Genomic DNA, 20,176 nt, shown 5'->3' with positions numbered 1-20,176 from the left:
GGCCTGCGCGCGCCGACGTGCGCGCTCCGCCCTCGGCAGTCCGCACTGCAATTGGTTGGCGTCTCCGGAACGGATTTGAAACTTGGCGGTTAAAGCTCCGTCTGGGACAGGGCGGCTGGAGACCCGTGGAGAACGGGGAAGGGACATTTAGTTTGGTGAGTTACGGGGGCACACCTTAGCTCAGAACCTGTTTCTTCCCGGTACCCTAGGGCTTTGGTTCTTTGTCGCTGTCCCCGTTGGAGTTTTTTCTTTGCCTTTCAGACGCGCGTGCACTCTCTTTAGAGTGCAGGGCTGACGGACGGTCCAGCCCTGGCCAAGTCCTGGAGAGTGAATCTCCCAAGGCAGTGTTCCTGCTGAGAAGGGTCGGAACCGAGGAGGACGCCCTCCCACCCCTGCTGACCTGCTAACATTCATCAGCGAGCCTTCTTTTTCCCCCTCGCAGAGACGGTGCTGAGATAGGATCATGAAGGAAGAGGTGAAGGGAATTCCTGTAAGAGTGGCGCTGCGTTGTCGCCCTCTGGTCCCCAAAGAGATTAGCGAAGGCTGCCAGATGTGCCTTTCCTTCGTGCCCGGGGAGCCTCAGGTGCGTAGCAGAGTCCAGAGCCTGTGTCTGAACAGCTGGGGCCAAATGGTAACGAGGGGTGTGGTCTTGCCTTTCATTTCTTCCCTTACGCCTTGTCCCTTGCCTTCTCTCTAGGTGGTGGTTGGTACAGATAAATCCTTCACCTACGATTTTGTGTTTGATCCCTCTACTGAACAGGAAGAAGTCTTCAATACAGCAGTGGCGCCACTCATAAAAGGTGTATTTAAAGGTGAGGCGATTTGATTCCTCGATCATAGCATATATATTCCTTGAGCATATACGATGTGCCAAGCACTGTGCTTGGGCGCTGCAAATACAGGAACGGATGAATCATGATACGTGACTTCAAAAAGCCCTTAGTCTAATAACATTTGTGAAAGTCCCTCTACCCTTGAAGCTAGTTTTATTCTGTATTTGCTCTATGTGGTTCTGTTCATCTTTGACTTGTATATGTTTGTGTTTATCCTGGAACTTCATTAGATTATAAACTCTGTGGTGGTTGCTGAAGGTGATAAGCGTGCCAGCCTACTTGAGGCTCAGGCACTGCAAAGCTTGTTGAGGGATTCAGGTGACAAACAATATAGCTTCGAGGCCCTCAAAGTCGAAGGAGTTCAAAGTCCAGGGAATAGGAATGGAGGTAGATGATTACATAAATTATTTTGAATATATAAAAATTTTTAAATTTTTTGTACTTACCTTTTAGAAGAAAAATTTTTCAAGTTAAAAATATACAACAGAGTGAGTCCTATAGAAGTAGCTCTGCTCTCATACAAAGTGGTATGAAAAACAAAAGGATGACTCTAACTCTGCTTGGGGAATTTGGGGTGAAATTCACAGAGTGGGAAAACTTTGAGATAGGTCTTGAATAATGAGTATAATTCTTTTAGCTGGAAAAGGGGAGTTCCTAAAGCCTCTGAATACTATGACCAGTTAATAATCTTTATTGCGGAAGCTAAGTCTTTAATGCTGTTGAAGACCATAGCAGGGTTCTAAAGAAGGGAGCAGTGCCTGAGAGATGTCTAATTATTATTCTAATACAGTGGTTATTCAAGATTCAAAACAGAGGTTCATATACAAGAAGAATCATGGCATGCTAGTGCCTTAAAGTTGAAAGAGACATTTGTATATCATCTAGTTTGTTTTTCATCCAAAGAAAAATGCATTCTAACAATATCTGTTAGGTGAACTGCCAGTGTCTAACAGGGAACTCACTGACTCACAGGTAGTCCAGTTGAGATTTGGGTTTTGGACTAGTCTAATTATGTTATAAAGATCTTTATATTGAGATGAAATTTGCTTCCTGATAAGTTCTACCCGGTGATGTTAGTTCATCCCTTTAGAAGCCTTCTTCCAGGCAACAGCTATTCACATATTTTTTCACGTTTTTTTTGTTTAATGATTGGCTCAGGGAACATTGAAATTTTTGTTTCAAAATTTTAAGATATTAATGCAATAATTTCAAACATATGGAATGTTGCAAGAACAGCATAAAAAACATTTTTTCCCTGAACCATTTGAGATGAGTTGTTGGCCTGATACCCCCCATACTTTAGTGTATATTTCCTACAAAAAAAGGACTTTCTTCTAAGTTACCACAATACAGCCATCAAAACAATAAAATTTGCACTGCTACATTACTACCATCTATTCCTGAAACCCCATTGAAGTTTCACCAATTGTCCCAGTAAATATTTTATGGCAAAAAGATCTAGTTCAAAATCACATGTTTTATTTAGTTTTGCTGTCTGTTTAGTCTCCATTCTAAAACAGTTCTTTAGTCTTTTTTTTGACTTTTATGATTTTGACATTCTTTAGTCTTTTTTTGACTTTTATGATTTTGACACTTTGAAGATTACAGGCCAATTATTTTGTAAACCGTTTTTCCATATTGTTTTGTCTGGTGTTTACTTTTGATTAGATTCAAGTTGTGTATCTTTTAGCAGGAATATCACAGAAGTGGTGCTGTTTTCTTCTCACTGAAGCCTATTGGGCAGCACATGATTTTGATTTATTCTATTACTACTGATGTTCATTTTGATCATTTGATTAAGGTGTTAATCTGCTGGGCTTCTCCGCTATAAAGTTAATCTTTTTCCTTTTTACATACAGTATTTGGAAGACCGTTAAATGTTTCTATCTAATTCTCTTCTCTTTAATTATCCCCGCCTTTCCTTTAGCCATTCCTGAAACAATATGGTTTTCAGACCCTTCACTGTCTGGTCAGATTCCTCAGGCTATCCCTCCACAGCTTAGTAAGAGCACCACAGTTCTACTTTTATATTCTTAACTTGGGAAACTGATAGAATTAAATTATGTTCTTTAAAGGCAACATAAAGTAGAAAGTGATTCCAGTATACATGTGTTTGCTTAACATTGCCCTTGGTTGCAAAAACAAAGCCAATATTTTTTATAGTCAGCTCAACAGCACCCTCTTGTACTCTGAACTCCTGGTACCACAGAGCCCTGAATATTTTGTAAAAACTACTAAAACCTCGTTTCCCAAGTTATTGCTATCTACGTATATCTGTGGTATTGCAGAAAATTATGAAATGTTATTCTCTTGCCCCATAGTCATGCCAGCTACTACCAGCGATCTATTACAGTGAAAATCTCAATTTAGCATCTTCTTATGATCTTTCATTTAGACCAACAAGTTCTTTCAAAACTTCAAAGTTTTCATTTAGATTAAAACATTGTTTCAACGTTTAAAGGGTTTTTTTCCTTCAGACTGCAAAATTATCTTGGTAAATAGCAGATAACAGCTTTGACAAAAATATGATGATCATTTAACAGAGAAAGCTTGCTTTGTGTTCCTTGACAACATGTCTGCCACACTAATAAGCGACAGACTTTCCTAAGGTCATTATTTTTTTCACCTTGAAGTAAATTTGGATTTGTAGTTCCTTTTAGGTGCCATGCTTATAGTTTTAGAAGCTACTACCGTACAATTAAGTAGCAAGTTATAATCATGCATCAGTTAATGACAGGGATACCTTCTGAGAAGTGCATTATTGGGCGGTTTTGTCATTGTATGAACATCGTAGAGTGCATGTATACAAACCTAGATAGTATAGCCTCCTATACACCTGAGCCTACTGCTCCTAGGCTACAAACCTGCAAAGCATGTTACTGTACTGAATACTGTAGGCACTTGTAACACCGTGGAAAATATTTGTGATCTAAACATAGAAAAGGTGAAGTAAAAATACAATATGAAAGGTAAAAGCTGGTACACCTGTATAGGACACTTACCGTGAATGGAGCTTGCAGGACTGGAAGTTGCTCTGAGTGTGTCAGTGATGAGTGGTGAGTGAATGTAAGGGCCTAAGACGTTATTGTATACTACTGTGGGCTTTATAAACACTGGATACTTAGGTTACACTAAATTTATTAAACATTTTTTCTCTCTTCAATAATAAATTAACCTTAGCTGCTTATAACTTTCTTACTTTATAAACTTTAATTTTTTTAATCTTTTTGACTTATTTGTAATAATGCTTAGCTTTAAACACGAATACATTGCACAGCTGAATAAACATTTTCACTCTTTGCATCTTTATTCTGTATGCTTTTTTCTTTTTTTAAAAAAAATATATTTTTTTACTTTTTAAACTTTTTGTTTAAGACCCAAACATGCACATTAGCCTAGGCCCACCCAGGGCCAGGATCTTCAATATCACTGTCTTCCACCTCCACGTCTTGTCCTACTGGAAAGTCTTCAGGGACACTAGCATCCATAGAGCTGTCATTTCCTATGACAACAATATCTTCTTCTGGAATACCTCCTGAAGGACCTGCCTGAGGCTGTTTTACAGTTAACTTTATTTATCATAAGTAGGAGTATACTCTTAAAATGATAAAAAGTATGGTATAGTATACTAAACACATAAACTAGTAACAATCATTTATTATTATAAAGCATTACATACTGTACATAGTTAGATGTGCTATACTTTTATATGACCTGCAGTGAAGTAGGTTTCTTTACCCCAGCATCAACACAAACATGTAACATGTTGCACTGCAGTGTTATAATGGCTAAGTCAAGAAGCAACAGGAATTTTTCACCATCGTAAATACATTCCACATGATTGAAATGCTATTATATGGCACACGACTGTAACATTTGAAGTTAAAGTGAGAATAACCTATCTATTGTCTAATTGTTTCTTTATAAAATCTTGCTACAGTTGTTTATCTTCCTCTAGCTTCAATCTAAACTTTGAATTTATGGGATAAAACGAAAATGCCCACCGGGCATGGTCGCTCAAACCTGTAATCTCAGTACTATGGGAGGCTGAGGTGGGCAGATCACTTGAGGTCAGGAGTTCGAGACCAGCCTGGCCAACATGGCGAAACTCGTCTCTACCAAAAAATACAAAAAAATTAGCTGGGCGTAGTGGCGCGTGCCTGTAGTCCTAACTCTCCTGGAGGCTCAGGTGGGAGGATCACTTGGGCCTGGGAGGCGGAGCTGTGATTGCACACACTGCGCTCCAGGCTGGGTGACAGAGTGAGACCTTGTCTCAAAAAAATGGGGAGAGGGAGTGCTGAGTAACTAGTAATTTGGATTATCTGACAAGAGAAAATATAAAAACTAATCTACAAAATAAACATTTTTACCAGAACTAAGCCCAAACAGAAATATACTTTTTATTGAAACTGAATCTCCCTCGGTGGCCCAGGCTGAAGTGCAGTGGCGTGATCTCGGTTCACTGTAAACTCCGCCTCCTGAGTTCAAGCAATTCTCCTGCCTCAGCCTCCCCAGTAGCTGGGACCACAGGCACCACCATTACACCCAGCTAATTTTTGTGTTTTTAGTACAGACAGGGTTTTGCCATGTTGGCCAGGCTGGTTTCAAACTCTGGCCTCAAGTGATCTGCCCGCCTTGGCCACCCAGAGTGCTGGGATTAAAGACGTGAGCCACCACGCCTGGCCAATAAACTCAAACAGAAACATACTTTATGGGTCTTTCTGCAGACAGTACTGTTAACATAAGTGATAACGAAAAAGCCTCTGTTCAATAGTGCCTTCTATTTAATAATTTAAAAAATACAAATGGGGGAAAAGAAAACACAAAATATTTACCATCCTATGGCTTGGTGCGGTGGCTCACACCTGTAATCCCAGCACTTTGGGAGGCCGAGCTGGGAGGATCACAAGGTCAGGAGATCAACACCATCCTGGCTAACACAGTGAAACCCCATCTCTACTAAAAATACAAAAAATTAGCTGAGCATGGTGGTGTGCGCCTATAATCCCAGCTACTCGGGAGGCCGAGGCAGGAGAATTGCTTGAACTGGGAGGTGGAGGTTGCAGTGAGCTGAGATCGCGCCACTGCACTCCAGCCTGGGTGACACAGCGAGACTGCATCTCAAAAAAAAAAAAAAAATTTACCATCCTGTTTCTCAGAGGTAAACATCAAAATGTTAATAATGCATATACTTTTGAACTTTTCCTGTCCATACACTGATATTTAACAATTATTTTTAAGCTGCTTTTTTCAGTTAACTATATTGTGAACATCTTTGAATAAATGATTCTTTTTTTTTTTTTTTTTTTGAGACAGGGTCTCGCTCTGTCACCTAGGCTGGAGTGCAGTGGCTTGACCAAGGCTCACTGTAACCTCTGCCTCCCAGGGTCAGGTGATTGTCCTGTGTCAGCCTCCAAAGTAGCTGGGATTGTAGGCACCCGCCACCATGCCCTGCTAGTTTTTGTATTTTTAGTAAAGACGGGGTTTCACCATGTTGCCCAGTCTAATGTTAAACTCCTGAGCTAAAGCAGTCTACTTGCCTCAGCCTCCCAAAGTGCTGGGATTACAGGCATGAGTCACAGAACCTGGCTCCTGAATGGATGAGTCTTTATCAATTCTCAATAAAAGCAAAGGACATATATCACATTGAATTATGCTTAAATGATGATATTTCTGTAAGGAGCCTGATAATATGGTCCAGATGCATTCTGAGAGTTCAGAAGGTAGGAAGACAGAATTTTCAAGCTCCAAATGACTTTTGACAGTGGCTTGGCCACCTTCATTTAGTCAGTCATATCTTTAAGTGTTTGATTTCCTAGCTTCTAAGGGCTATCACTAGGGGGACACATTTTAGGGTTGGGTTTTGTTTTGTTTTTCTGTGTTTGTTTTTTGCTTATTTTGAGTAGTGCAAGGTCATGGTACCCATAGAACTTTTCTTTGTGTCTGCCATTCTTAAGAGACTGTATTAAGAGAGCAATCTCAGTTTTATTACAAATAATTGCTGAAGGAAATGGAGTATATTGATTAGATGAAAATGTTTAAACACCACTATGCATGTGACATCTATTTTGCCAGGCTATAATGCAACGGTCCTGGCCTATGGGCAGACTGGCTCTGGAAAAACCTATTCGATGGGAGGTGCATACACTGCAGAGCAAGAGAATGAACCAACAGTTGGGGTTATTCCTAGGGTAATACAACTGCTCTTCAAAGAAATTGATAAAAAGAGTGACTTTGAATTTACTCTGAAAGTGTCTTACTTAGAGGTAAGCAATTTATGTTTAATTATTCTGAATTCGAAATTGTCTGTGGGTCGAAAAATAAATCCAAATCAGGTTTTTCCTGACATGACTCAAATTAGTAAGTTGCATTTTAATGAATTGATAGAGAAAACTTACTGACTCAGTTGGATCTGGCTCCCACCCACCCAGTTCTTTCCTTGGTGTTAGAATAGTCTGTTTAATTTGATTGTTGGAGGAATTGGCATTGCCATATAAAAGGATGATAGGAATTCTTTTTTTTTTTTTTTTGAGACGGAGTCTCGCTCTGTTGCCCAGGCTGGAGTGCAGTGGTGTGATCTCAGCTCACTGCAAGCTCTGCCTCCCGGGTTCATGCCATTCTCCTGCCTCATCCTCCCGAGTAGCTGGGACTATAGGCGCCCACCACCACACCCAGCTAATTTTTTGTATTTTTAGTAGAGACGGGGTTTCACTGTGTTAGCCAGGATGGTCTTGATCTCCTGACCTCATGATCCGCCCGCCTTGGCCTCCCAAAGTGCTCAGATTACAGGCATGAGCCACCACGCCTGGCAGATAGGATTTTAGCCTCTGTTACTGATTACCTGTAGAGTCTGCAGAAGAGTGTTTGATTTCCCTTTACTGTTTGAGACTTAAATGATAATGCTGTTGCCTCATGAAGAATGTTATAAAAACCAGCTGAAATATTGAACTGTATAAGTGGTGATAGAGTGTGTAAACAGATATTTATTGAGAACCTACCATGTGCCAGGCCCAATTCTGGGCACTTGGGTATATGAGGTACTTGGTATATATCAGTGAACAAAACAAAAATTCTAGCCCTTATGGGAGTTTGTGTTCTAGTGTATATTAGTATAGTTGTAGACTGGCCGATTATATCTAACTTCATAACACCAAAAACACATGTTTAGGGAACTGATGGCTTCTGGGAAGCTAGCTAGTTGGTTCCATAGCAGTGATGTCTTATCCTTTAGGGGGTAATAATTAAACTTATATAATTTAAGCATGCAATTATAAATTGTATGTGAATACTTTATCCTGAAGTTCAATCTCAACATGCTAACAGGTAAAGAGATGTAGAACTGGAAGACAGAGGATTACATCATTAAGATTAGCCTTCTTGGCCAGGCCTGGTGGTTCATGCCTATAATCCCAGCACTTTGGGAGGCCAGGGCGGGAGGATCACTTCAACCCAGGGGTCTGAGACCAGCCTCGGCAACACAGTGAGATCTTGTCTCTACAAAAAAATTTAAAGATTAGCCAGGCGAGGTGGTGCACGCCTGCAGTCCCAGCTGCTCAGGAGGCTGAGGCAGGGTGGAAGGATTGCTTGAGCCCCAGAGTGAGACCTTAAAGGCAGTTTTTAATTGTATTTATTTATTTATTTTGAGAAAGGGTCCCACTTTCTCACAGGTTGGAGTGCAGTGGCAGAATCATAGCTCACTGGGGCCTCCAGCTCCTGCTCAAGCGATCCTCTCACCCCACCTCAGCCTTCCAAGCAGCTGGGACTACAAGCGCATGCCACTTCGCCTGGCTAATTTTTAAATTTTTGTAGAGACAGGGTCTCACTATGTTGCCCAGGCTGGTGATGGACCCCTGAGTTCAAGTGATCCTCCCATTTTGGCTTCCCAAAGTGCTGGGTTTATAGGCGTGAGTGACTGTGCTCAGCTAGATTAGCCTTCTCAAGTCTCTTGATTAACCTAGTTGTGGCCAACATAATTGAGTATCAAAATAACTCCAGATCATGATATGTTAAATAATAGCAATAGCTGTAATAGCAAACAAATGTAGTGCTTATATGTGCTAAACACTGTTGTAAGTACTTACAATTCTGTTTCCTGTTGAAATATTAGCTACCACTTCTTCCTTTTCCATCCACCCCCATCTATGTACCTGTTATTCACATTTTAACAAAATGGGTTAATGTAATGCTATTATGATGCCATCAAAGAACTGAATTTGTGTTGCCATGTAACTTTTCATGTGTCTGCTGTTCCTAAGAGACTCTGTCTTAAGAGAGAGGATGTGGAGAAATAGGAACACTTTTACACTGTTGGTGGGAGTGTAAACTAGTTCAACCATTGTGGGAGACAGTGTGGCGATTCATCAAGGATCTAGAACTAGAAATAACATTTGACCCAGCCATCCCATTACTGGGTATATACCCAAAGGATTATAAATCATGCTGCTATAAAGACACATGCACACGTATGTTTATTGCAGCACTATTCACAATAGCAAAGACTTGGAACCAACCCAAATGTCCATCAATGATTGACTGGATTAAGAAAATGTGGCACATATACACCATGGAATACTATGCAGCCATAAAAAAGGATGAGTTCATGTCCTTTGTAGGGACATGGATGAAGCTGGAAACCATCATTCTGAGCAAACTATCGCAAGGACAAAAAACCAGATACTGCACGTTCTCACTCATAGGTGGGAATTGAATAATGAGAACACTTGGACATAGGAAGGGGAACATCACACACTGGGGCCTGTCGTGGGGTGGAGGAAGCGGGGAGGGATAGCATTAGGAGATACACCTAATGTAAATGACGAGTTAATGGGTGCAGCACACCAACATGGCACATGTATACGTATGTAACAAACCTGCATGTTGTGCACATGTACCCTAGAACTTAAAGTATAATAATAATAAAAAGCAATCTCAATTTTGCTACAAGTGATATGTGAATTCATTCTTATAAAACATCAAGTGATTACCTATAGGGTTACGGTCCTTTTCTTAATTCTACAAGTAATACATGTTCATTATGAACAAATTTTTACATGTAGAAAGTCACAAATAATTTTTAAAATTACCTATGATCTCACCACCCAGAGATTACCACTGTTAACATCTTGTTTTTGCCACTTTATTTTCAACAATATCAGATTTACAATGAAGAAATTTTGGATCTTCTATGCCCATCTCGTGAGAAAGCTCAAATAAATATACGGGAGGATCCTAAGGAAGGCATAAAGGTGTGTTTGTCTCTCATTTGATGTTATTAAAAAATTTTGGCAATTATAATACTAAAGTTCACATCCCTTTTATCTGCCACTGTGGTTTTAAATGACTACTATCATCTGAGTCAGGTTTTGTGTGGTCCTAAGTCCCTTTGTTAATCTAAAATTTCTAGATGGGAGCTCTTGTGGGGGAGCAAGGAAGGACTCACATTCAGTTTTGTCACCTTCCTGTTACCTAGAGGAATGCTAATATCAACTAAATATTATTTACAGAGTTCTAAGGCTGAGCAGTCCAGTATGTTAGCCACTAGCCACAGGTGACTATTTAAATTTAAACAAATTAAAATGGAATAAAATTTTAAAAATTCAGTTCCTCAGGCACACTAGCCACATATCAAGTGCTTGATAGCTACATATGGCTAGTGGTAACCATATTGGAGAGCACAGATAGATGCAGAACATATTCATGTATTTTCTTCTGGGTCATTGTTAGCCAGCTACTAATGCATGGATATGATTGAACATATCTATATCCAATAGAAAATTCTATTGGACAGCACTGTAATAGACATTGTGCTGGGCTTCGGGATGATATTTTTAAAATTGAAAAGTTAATATATAATTTTTAAAACATGTAAGTATCATAGGAAGAAGAGATAGCTTATTTGAGAATCTTCTGTTAGATGGTATAGATGCAAGATGAGGAGCTAGAACTGAACAGAAAATGTGAGGCAAAATTGAGAGTTTCCTATGTGGGAGTGAGCCAGATCCAGAAGTCAGTGTTGAAAACAGGCAGAGCTTGAGTATTCAGGAGTGGGAAAATCAGAGGCTGGAAGTAGATGAGACTAGGTAGTACTTTGAGAAAACTTGGAATAATATCTTACTCCTCCTTCCCTTCTTCCCTTGCACAAAGAAAAAAAAAAGAAAGTTGAAGATTTGGGGTACCAGTGAGGGGCAGATGCCTGTGCTGCTGATTTTTTTTTTCTGGGGCGTTAAGTTGTTAGCCAGCTACTAATGCAAGGTTTAAAGGATCAGCCCTGATGAGCTTGGAATATACAAAGATGATTTGGATAGTGAGGATAAGAAATCTGGACAAGGCCGGGCGCGGTGGCTGACGCCTGTAATCCCAGCACTTTGGGAGGCCGAGGCGGGCGGATCACAAGGTCAGGAGATCGAGACCACGGTGAAACCCCGTCTCTACTAAAAATACAAAAAATTAGCCGGGCGCGGTTGTGGGCGCCTGTAGTCCCAGCTACTCGGGAGGCTGAGGCAGGAGAATGGCGTGAACCCGGGAGGCGGAGCTTGCAGTGAGCCGAGATCGCGCCACTGCACTCCAGCCTGGGCAACAGAGCGAGACTCCGTCTCAAAAAAAAAAAAAAAAAAAAAGAAATCTGGACAAAATACATGCTATTGTACTGAGCCAGCACTTGACCCTGTTTCAAGATCTTTTATGTGCCCCATGTTAAGGCAGGAATTAAGTCCTAAGAGTTGTTTGAGGTGAGATTTGCAATACAGGGAAGTATAAGTTCCTGACACAAATTGGTAAGGACGAGTTTGTAAACACTCTTCAGATGAGATGGATAGGCTTTAAATGGTAGAGAAAATAAACAAGGATATTCTTATGGTAAGGAATAGCTTTAGCAGGAAAGCAGAAAATATACACCTGAGGGTAATAAGACTACACAAGTCTGTCTGAATTAGAGGATTTGGGCTGAGAAGTAACAGGGGATATGTTAGGACCAGATTATGAAGCCGGGCTAAAGAGCTTGGTTTCTATCCCTGTGAACCATATATAAACTATGTAAAACTTCTGAGTGAGGGATTACTATGGCTACTTTTACGAAGTTTTTATCTTATGTGTGTATCTCTCCAACTCTGTTACAAGTGATATGTGAATTCATTCTTATAAGGAATTCACCCTAACCTGGAGGTCAGGGGAGTACTTGGAAATCTCTTTGTATCTTCATTATCTAGCACAGGGCTTAGTAGGTTGGTGACGTTTTAGGAAAACCAAACAGAAATGGATTGAAAAGGAGAAAGACTAGGATGAGGAAGACCAGTTGGGGAAACTGTTGCTTATTTTTTAGGTGTGAAGTAATATGGGCCTGAACTAGGCAAGTAGATGTGTAAAGGAAAAGGAAGTCATGGATTCAAAAGGAGAATGACTAGTAGTTGGTGATAGACAGGATATGGAGGAGTGGGAGGAGTTGAAGGCGATGTGAGTTTTTGAGACTATGAGACAAGATTAATAGAAATGGAGAAGTATTATAGTAGAGAGAATTAGTGTTTGTGGGAAGAAGATGAATTTGGTTTATAATTGACTGATTTCAGAGTATAAGTAGTAGATCATTAGAAATAAAAGACTAGAAATTAGGGCCACAGAAGTAAGTTTGGGAGCTATGAAGTAATAAAATTATAGCATATTGGAGCTAGAAAAGAGTTCATAAGCCTCTAGTCCAATCACCTCAGAGGCTCCAAGAGATTCAACTTGTATAAGTTCTCCCAGGTAAATACAGTACTAAGCCTGGGGCCCTGTTTTCCTGGCTTCCTAATCCGGTGGAAACTGTACCATGCTATTTCCTCTAGTGAAAATGAGGTTTAAAATGAATGAGAGGTACAGAGAGGAGCATGGGGTCAGATAGAGGTGAAGGTAACAAAGAGAAATGCCATCACTGTTTGTGCTGTACTTGCTCTCCTTGGGACCAAAATTAACTTCACTTGGGGTTCCTTGGAAGGCACATAGCCATTACTACCCTAAAATCTTGAGATCTTTTCTAGCTCCAGTATTGACTGGCACCTTTGTTTCTGAAGTTCCTAAGGAAGATTGGAGACCTTGGTTTCCAGCTATCTTCACAGAGTTGCTAGTTAAAGCAGTTCTTATCACCATGACTGTTCTATTTGAGGTTCTACTAGAGCATCAAGGCATTTTTTAAACCAGAAATCCGTATATTTCTGACCAAGCATTTGAAGTATAAATCATAAGGGAATTTTCTCTTTCTTGCAATTAGATTGTGGGACTCACTGAGAAGACTGTTTTAGTTGCCTTGGATACTGTTTCCTGTTTGGAGCAGGGCAACAACTCTAGGACTGTGGCCTCCACGGCTATGAACTCCCAGTCGTCCCGATCTCATGCCATCTTTACAATCTCCATAGAGCAAAGAAAGAAAAGTGACAAGTAAGTTACAATTTAAAGAGTCAAGATTTTTAGTATTAGTTCTATTAAGGTTAAACATTAGGCTGCTTCTTCAATTGATTTGGCAAATCGTCAGACATCAGTATTGTGAGCACGAGTGACTAATGGAGCCACTTTGACTGACTTGAAAGAAGACGAGAGCTGACAGGTCAGCTTTGATACTCAGCTAGTCTCAAGCTTGTGTACCATTCTCACTGTGTCTTCCTTTCATTATCACAGGAATAGCAGCTTTCGCTCCAAGCTGCATCTTGTAGACCTTGCTGGATCAGAAAGACAGAAGAAAACCAAGGCTGAAGGGGATCGTCTAAAAGAGGGTAAGAGAGTAATTAAGGTCACAGTTGTAGATAAACAGTTCTAGTACTCTTGTTGGTATTGGTGGTGTTTCGACTGGGATTTGAGATCACATTCTAACAGTAACTACGATTTAGATTTGAGGCTGACTTTAGAAATAGTGAAAAATTGTTTCTTTCCCTTGCACTCATTCTCTAATTCAGGTATGAGATTTGGATCTGGCCCTTGGTTTGATTTCATCTGGTCCAGGCAAGTTTTAGTTTTAGTTTTATTTTGTTTTGTTTTACCCCAACTATTTATAATTAAAATTAGTATCCTGATTCTGTCATTTAAGTATTCACCATCTCTTCCAGATGTTGTCACATATAAACCTCAGCACAATTTCCATGCCTTTATTCGAGTTGTTGCATTTGAAAAGTGATGAAATTCCTAAGGCTAGAAGAACCCTGTGATGTATGTTATTAGAAACCTTCTTCTAACATGATAGTGACCTGGTAATCTGCATGCCTTGGGAATGATCTTCAAGTGATTATTAATCTCGCTAATAAAAATTAACATCCAGCTCATATATCTCAATTTTGTTCTTAAGGATATCATAAAATAGTTCATCAGATGCCTTGCTAAATCCAGATATACCGTATCTACTGTATTTCTCATAGCTACCAGCTTAGTAACAATACAAAAAAGAAATAAGGGTTTTTAGCCTAAAGTGCTTTTTCTTGGTGAATTCAAGGTTGGCTTCTAGTGCTTATTCTTCTGTTTCTAGGCTCTTGCATGCTGTCTCTGTAATAATCCACTCTAGACTTATATCAAACCCACTGTTGGTAATTTATGGAATTAACTTTTATCCCTGTTTTGAAAATTGAAATTGCATCTGCCCAGTCTTCTGGAACATATTTCTTTGTGATTCGTCAAAGGTCGTTGACATAGCTTCAGCAGTCTCATTTGAAATTACTCTCTGTTCCCTTAGCTATAATTCATCTGGTCCAAGATATTTGAACTCTTATTAAAGCAGTTGGGTTTACGCTTACTACCTCTTTACTCATATTGAGCTTCATTTCTCTCTTGGGAACTGAGAAGGCAGAAGGAAAAATAGTAATCGAGGAATTTTACTTCTATCATTTATCATTATTATACTGCTGCCACTGAGTGCAGACCTGTTTCTTCCTTATTCAGCTTTTTGTTCTGAGTGTCATTCAAAGTACCCTTTTTGTTCTATGTTTGCACTTGAGATTTAGCTTTGCTAAGACTATTTTTAAAGGCTGTTATGCTTTCTTTATCTTCTTTTAGGTGTTCAGTTCCAAGTTGTTTTATTTAACAGCTTTATTGAGATATAATTTACATACTATAACATTACCCATTTAAACTATACGTATCAGTGGATTTTAGTATATTCACAGTTGTACAATCATCATCATAATCTAATTTTAGAACATTTTATCATCCCAAGGAGAAGCCCCATATTCATTAGCAATCACTCCCCATTCCTACCCCCTTCCCTGGCCCTAGGCAACCACTTAACCTACATTTCATATAAATGTAATCATACAATATATTGTCTTTTGTGACTGGCTTAACCTAAGATTTTCAAGGTTCATCCATGTTGCATCATATATCAGTACTTCATACCTTTTTTTTTGGGAGAGAGAGAGAGAGTCTCACTCTGTTGCCCAGGCTGGAGTGCAGTGGCACGATCTTGGCTCACCGCAACCTCCATCTTCCAGGTTCAAGCAATTCTACTGCCTCAGCCTCCCATAGCTGGGGTTACAAGCATGTGCCACTATGCCTGGCTAATTTTTGTATTTTTTAGCAGAGATGGGGTTTCATTCACCATGTTGGCCAGGCTGGTCTTGAACTCCAGACCTCAAGTGATCCACCCACCTCGGCCTCCCAAAGTGCTGGGATTACAGGTGTGAGCCACCATACCCGGCCTCATTTCTTTTTATTACTGAACAATATTCCATTGTATGGATATGCCACATTATGGTTGTTCATTCATCAGTCATATCCAGTTTTCTCTGTTATGAACTTGTGTGTGTAAATTTTCATGTGGACAAATGTTTTCATTTCTCTTAGGTATATACCTAGGAATGGAATTGCTAGGTCATATGGTAACTCTGTCTAATTTTTTTTTAAAAATAGAAGATATAATTATATAACTAACGTACCATAGCACTCACCCTTTTAAAGTATACAATTCACTGATTTTTAGTATATTCACAAGGAGTTGTATAACCATCACCACAATAAATTGTAGAATATTTTCATCACCTCAAAAAGAAATCCATACCCATTAGCATTCACTCCTTATTTCCCCCCAGTATATGTTCCTCACCTCTCATCCTAGGCAATAACCAATCCTCTGTCTCTGCTGATTTGCCTATTCTGGGCATTTCATATAAATGGAATTATACAATATATGGTCTTTTGTGACTGGCTTCTTTCACATAGCGTAATGTCACAGTTCATCCATATTGTAGCATGTATCAGTACTTAATTCTGTTTTATTGCCAAACAATCTTCCATTGTATGGAAATACCATGTTTTTATTTATCCATTCATCCCTTGATAGACATTTGGGTTGTTTTCATTTTGGGTTATTATGAATAATGCTGCAATGAACATTTGTGTATAAGTTTTTCTGTAGACCTGTTTTCATTTCTCTTGAGTGTATACCTATGAGTGGAATTACTGGGTCATATGGTCACTCCATGTTTAACCTTTTGAAGAACTGCCATCACACTGTTTTTCAAAACAACAACATCATTTTATGTTCTCACCAGCAATATATAAGGGTTCCAGTATCTCCACATTTTCACTTGTTATTTATTTTTCAAACTCCTGGGCCATCAGATTTGCTTGTTATTATGCCTTTTTAATTATAGCTATCCTAGTGGGTACAAAGTGGTATCTCATTGTGGTTTTTATTTATATTTCACCAATGGCTAATGATGTTGAACATTGTTTCATGTGGTCATGGGCAATTTATATATCTTTTGGAAGAATGCCCTTTCATATCACATTTAGGCTTTGACCCATTTTGAGTTAATTTTTGCATATGATGTGAAGAGTGGTCCAGTTTCAATCTTTTGCATCTGTATATACAGTTATCCCAGCATCGTTTGTTGAAAAGACTATCCTTTCTCCCATTGAATTGTCTTGGCATACTTGTCAAGAAGCAACTGGTCTCTATTCCTTTGATCTGTATGCCTTACGCCTTATGTCTTCATTACTGTAGCTTTGTGGTAAGTTTTGAAATTGGGAAGTGTGAGTCCTCCAACTTTGTTCTTGTTCAAGATTGTATTGGCTATTCTGGGTCCCTTTCATTTCCATATGAATATTAGGTTCAACGTGTCAATTTCTGCAAAGAAGCCAGCTGGGATTTTTATAGAGATTTCGCTGAATCTGTGGATCCACTTGGGAAGTATTGCCATCTTAACAATATTAAGTCTTTCAAATGTATGAACATCAGATGTCTTTCTTTTTCTTTTTCAAATTTTTTCAAATTTTTAATTTTTATCTTTATTTTATTTTATTTTATTTTATTTTTGAGACAGTCTCACTCTGTCTCCCAGGGTGGAGTGCAGTGGCGTGATTTCGACTCACTGCAACCTCTGCTTCCCAGGATCAAGCTATTCTCCTGCCTTAGCCTCCCAAGTAAGTACCTGGGACTACAGGCACATGCCACTATGCCTGGCTGATTTTTGTATTTTTAGTAGAGATGGAACTTCATCATATTGGCCAGGCTGGTCTCAAACTCCTAACCTCAAGTGATCCACCAGCCTTGGCCTTCCAAAGTGCTGGGATTATAGGTGTGAGCCACCGTGCCCGGCCTCTTTTTCTTTTTTTTAGCGACAGGATCTCGCTCTGTTTCCCAGGTTGGAAAGCAATGGCTGCAGCTTCAACCTCCCAGGCTCAAGCAATCTTCCTATCTCAGCCTCCCAAGTAACTGGGACTATAGGCATGTACCACTACTCTTGGTTAATTTTTAATTTTTTTTTTTGTAGATGTGGGTGTCACTTTCTTGCCCAGGCTGGTCTTGAATGCCTGGCCTCAGGCGATCTTCCTGCCTTTATCTCCCAAAGTGCTGGTTTATAGGCATGAGCCACTGTGCTTGGAGTATCTTTCTTTTTATTTAACTCTTTTTAAATATGTTTGGATAATTATTTTTTTTAATTTTCAGAGTATAAGTTTTACACTTCTTTTGTTAAATTTATTACTAAGTATTTTATCCTTTCCAATGCTATTGTAAATGCAATTGTTTCCTTAATTTCATTTTCAATTTGTTTATTGAGTTTTGTAGATCTTGTATCTGCAAACTTGCAGAACTTATTAGTTCTAATAGTTTTTTAAATAGATGCTTTAGGATTTCTATGTACAAGATCATATCACCTGTGAATAGAGATACTTTTACTTCTTTCTTTCTAGTCTGGATGCCTTTATTTCTTTTTCTTGCCTACTTGTCCTGGCTAGAAGCGTTTTATTCACAACGGTGAATAAAAGTGGTGAGAATGAATGTTGTTTTGTTCCTGATCTTAAGGGACAAGCATTCAGTCTTCGTTCTTCATAGGTGCCCTACCAGGTTGAGGAAGTTCCCTTGTACACCTAGTTTGTTAAGTGTTTTTATCATGAATGGGTATTTGTCAAATGCTTTTTTGTCATCTATTGATGTGATCACATTATTTTTGTTCTTTAGTCTATTGATATGGTGTACTGCATTAATTGATTTTTGAATGTTAAACCAACCTTGTATTCCTAGGATAAATCTTACTTGTTTTTGTTTGTTTAGTGACTTTCCTGGACTGATTCTGTAAACTGGATTCCCTGTAGTTTGCCATCACAGAAGTGTCTTCTCAGTTAATTTAGTGGTTACTTGATGACTGGTCTCAGTTACTTAAATGCCTTGAACCTATAAATCTTCCAGCATTTGCCAAGAGCTTTGTGTCTGTGTTTGGGCATGCCTTCAACACTCAGGTACTTACAACTCTGCTTTAGCCTTCACTGCTTGAACAGAGTCTCAAAGTCAGCCAAAGATGCAAAATTTAGGGCTTTTTAGGCCTTTCCTGAGCATGTGGACAGCCCTATACGTTCAGACAACTTTCTAGACCTTTAGAAATATATCTGAACTTTTTAATCCCCACTTCCTCCCATGATACCTCATTTCCCAGACCTTTTAAGCTCTTGGCTAGGCTTTTGTTTAACCATGATTATTAAGTTTGATGTTTATCTTCATCAGATGTTTTTCTGTGCATATGTGTATGTGTACATATAGTAATATAGTTTTTATATACCTTGAAATGTTTGGGCATTGCCTAATTTATTTATTTCCTTTCAATTATACAAGTAATACATGAATAGATTCTCGTATAAAAATACAAACAATACAGATGAAGATAAAATCTACCTTGATTTACCACCCAGTCCTAATCCAGAGGTGAACACTTTCATCTGACTGGTGGGTATCATTCAAGATTTTTTCATGTATACATATGTTTTTTATTGGTGTTTCTGTGTTTTTAAAGATAAATGTCATCATGCTACACATATTGTTTTTCAACTTGCTTTTATCTCTTCGTGATACAACTTTGAGGTTTTTTTTTTGTTTTTTGTTTTTTTTTTTAAGAGATGGAGTCTCACTCTGTCACCCAGGCTGGAGTGCAGTGGCATGATCTCGGCTCACTGCAACCTCTGCCTCCTGGGTTCAAGCAATTCTCCTGCCTCAGCCTCCCAGCTCACTGCAACCTCCGCCTCCTGGGTTCAAGCAATTCTCCTGCCTCAGCCTCCGAAGTAGGTGGGACTACAGGCACATGCTGCCATGTCTGGCTAATTTTTTGTATTTTAGTAGAGATGGGCTTTCACTGTGTTGCCCAGGCTAGTCTCGAACTCCTGAGCTCAAGCAATCTGCCTGCCTCAGCCTCCCAAAGTGCTAGGATTACAGGTGTGAGCCACCGCGCCTGACCTGAGATCTTTTTTGTATCCCATGTGTATAAGTCTACTTCATTTAAAAAACTGTTACATAGGATTCCACAGTATAGAGTCTACCTTGTTTATTCCTATTTTGGTTGACATTTCAGTTTTCCAATTTCTGGCTATTGGAAATTGATGCCTCACTGTATAGCCTTGTACATGATAAACATGTGAGAGTATTCTCTGTTATGTACCTGGAAGAGGAATTGTTAGATTGAAGGGCATACACGTTTGAGTAAATACTATTAAATATTGCACACCAAAATGTCTGCCTCTTTATCCACTCTACCTACAAAAAATGATGATGTTTTTCTATACTACTGACAATATTAGATATTATTGACCTTTTTAGTTTTGCCTGTCTTGAATATTGCATGTTATTGGCTATTTCTCTTTCCATTTCTATGAATTGCATGTTCATACCCTTTGCTTATTTTTTCTTCTTTCATGTTGTATTTTTCTTGTTGATTTGTAGGAATTGTTTATATATTCTGGATATTAAGCCTTAGTTACATATATTGCATATATTTTCCTCAGTCTTATTTTTTAACTTTATTGATCTTTTTCATTCATGCCTTGTGTGTGTATTTCTTCTTACATATTTTTTCTGTTTTTTAATGTATAAAATTGGCTACTTAGGGAGCAATAGCTTTTTTTTCTTT

General features: G+C 39.0%; 1 protein-coding gene across 1 annotated transcript in view; it reads left to right on the top strand.

Moving 5' to 3' along the window:
* The first annotated feature begins 45 nt into the window (after window positions 1-45).
* LOC105476663 (kinesin family member 4A) overlaps window positions 46-20,176 on the top strand; it is a 131,351-nt gene continuing 111,220 nt past the window's right edge. The window contains exons 1-7 of the mRNA XM_011732795.3: window positions 46-155; window positions 443-583; window positions 698-812; window positions 6,909-7,099; window positions 9,989-10,078; window positions 13,072-13,238; window positions 13,476-13,570. Of these exons, the coding sequence (XP_011731097.1) occupies window positions 464-583; window positions 698-812; window positions 6,909-7,099; window positions 9,989-10,078; window positions 13,072-13,238; window positions 13,476-13,570 (778 nt within the window). The 5' untranslated portion in view covers window positions 46-155; window positions 443-463. The remainder of the gene's footprint in view (window positions 156-442; window positions 584-697; window positions 813-6,908; window positions 7,100-9,988; window positions 10,079-13,071; window positions 13,239-13,475; window positions 13,571-20,176) is intronic.

This window comes from Macaca nemestrina, chromosome X (genome assembly GCF_043159975.1).
Source record: "Macaca nemestrina isolate mMacNem1 chromosome X, mMacNem.hap1, whole genome shotgun sequence".
NCBI classification, from domain to species: Eukaryota; Metazoa; Chordata; class Mammalia; order Primates; family Cercopithecidae; genus Macaca; species Macaca nemestrina.
Note: the sequence above shows the minus strand (reverse complement) of the source record. Positions and strands in the feature narration are given on the sequence as shown.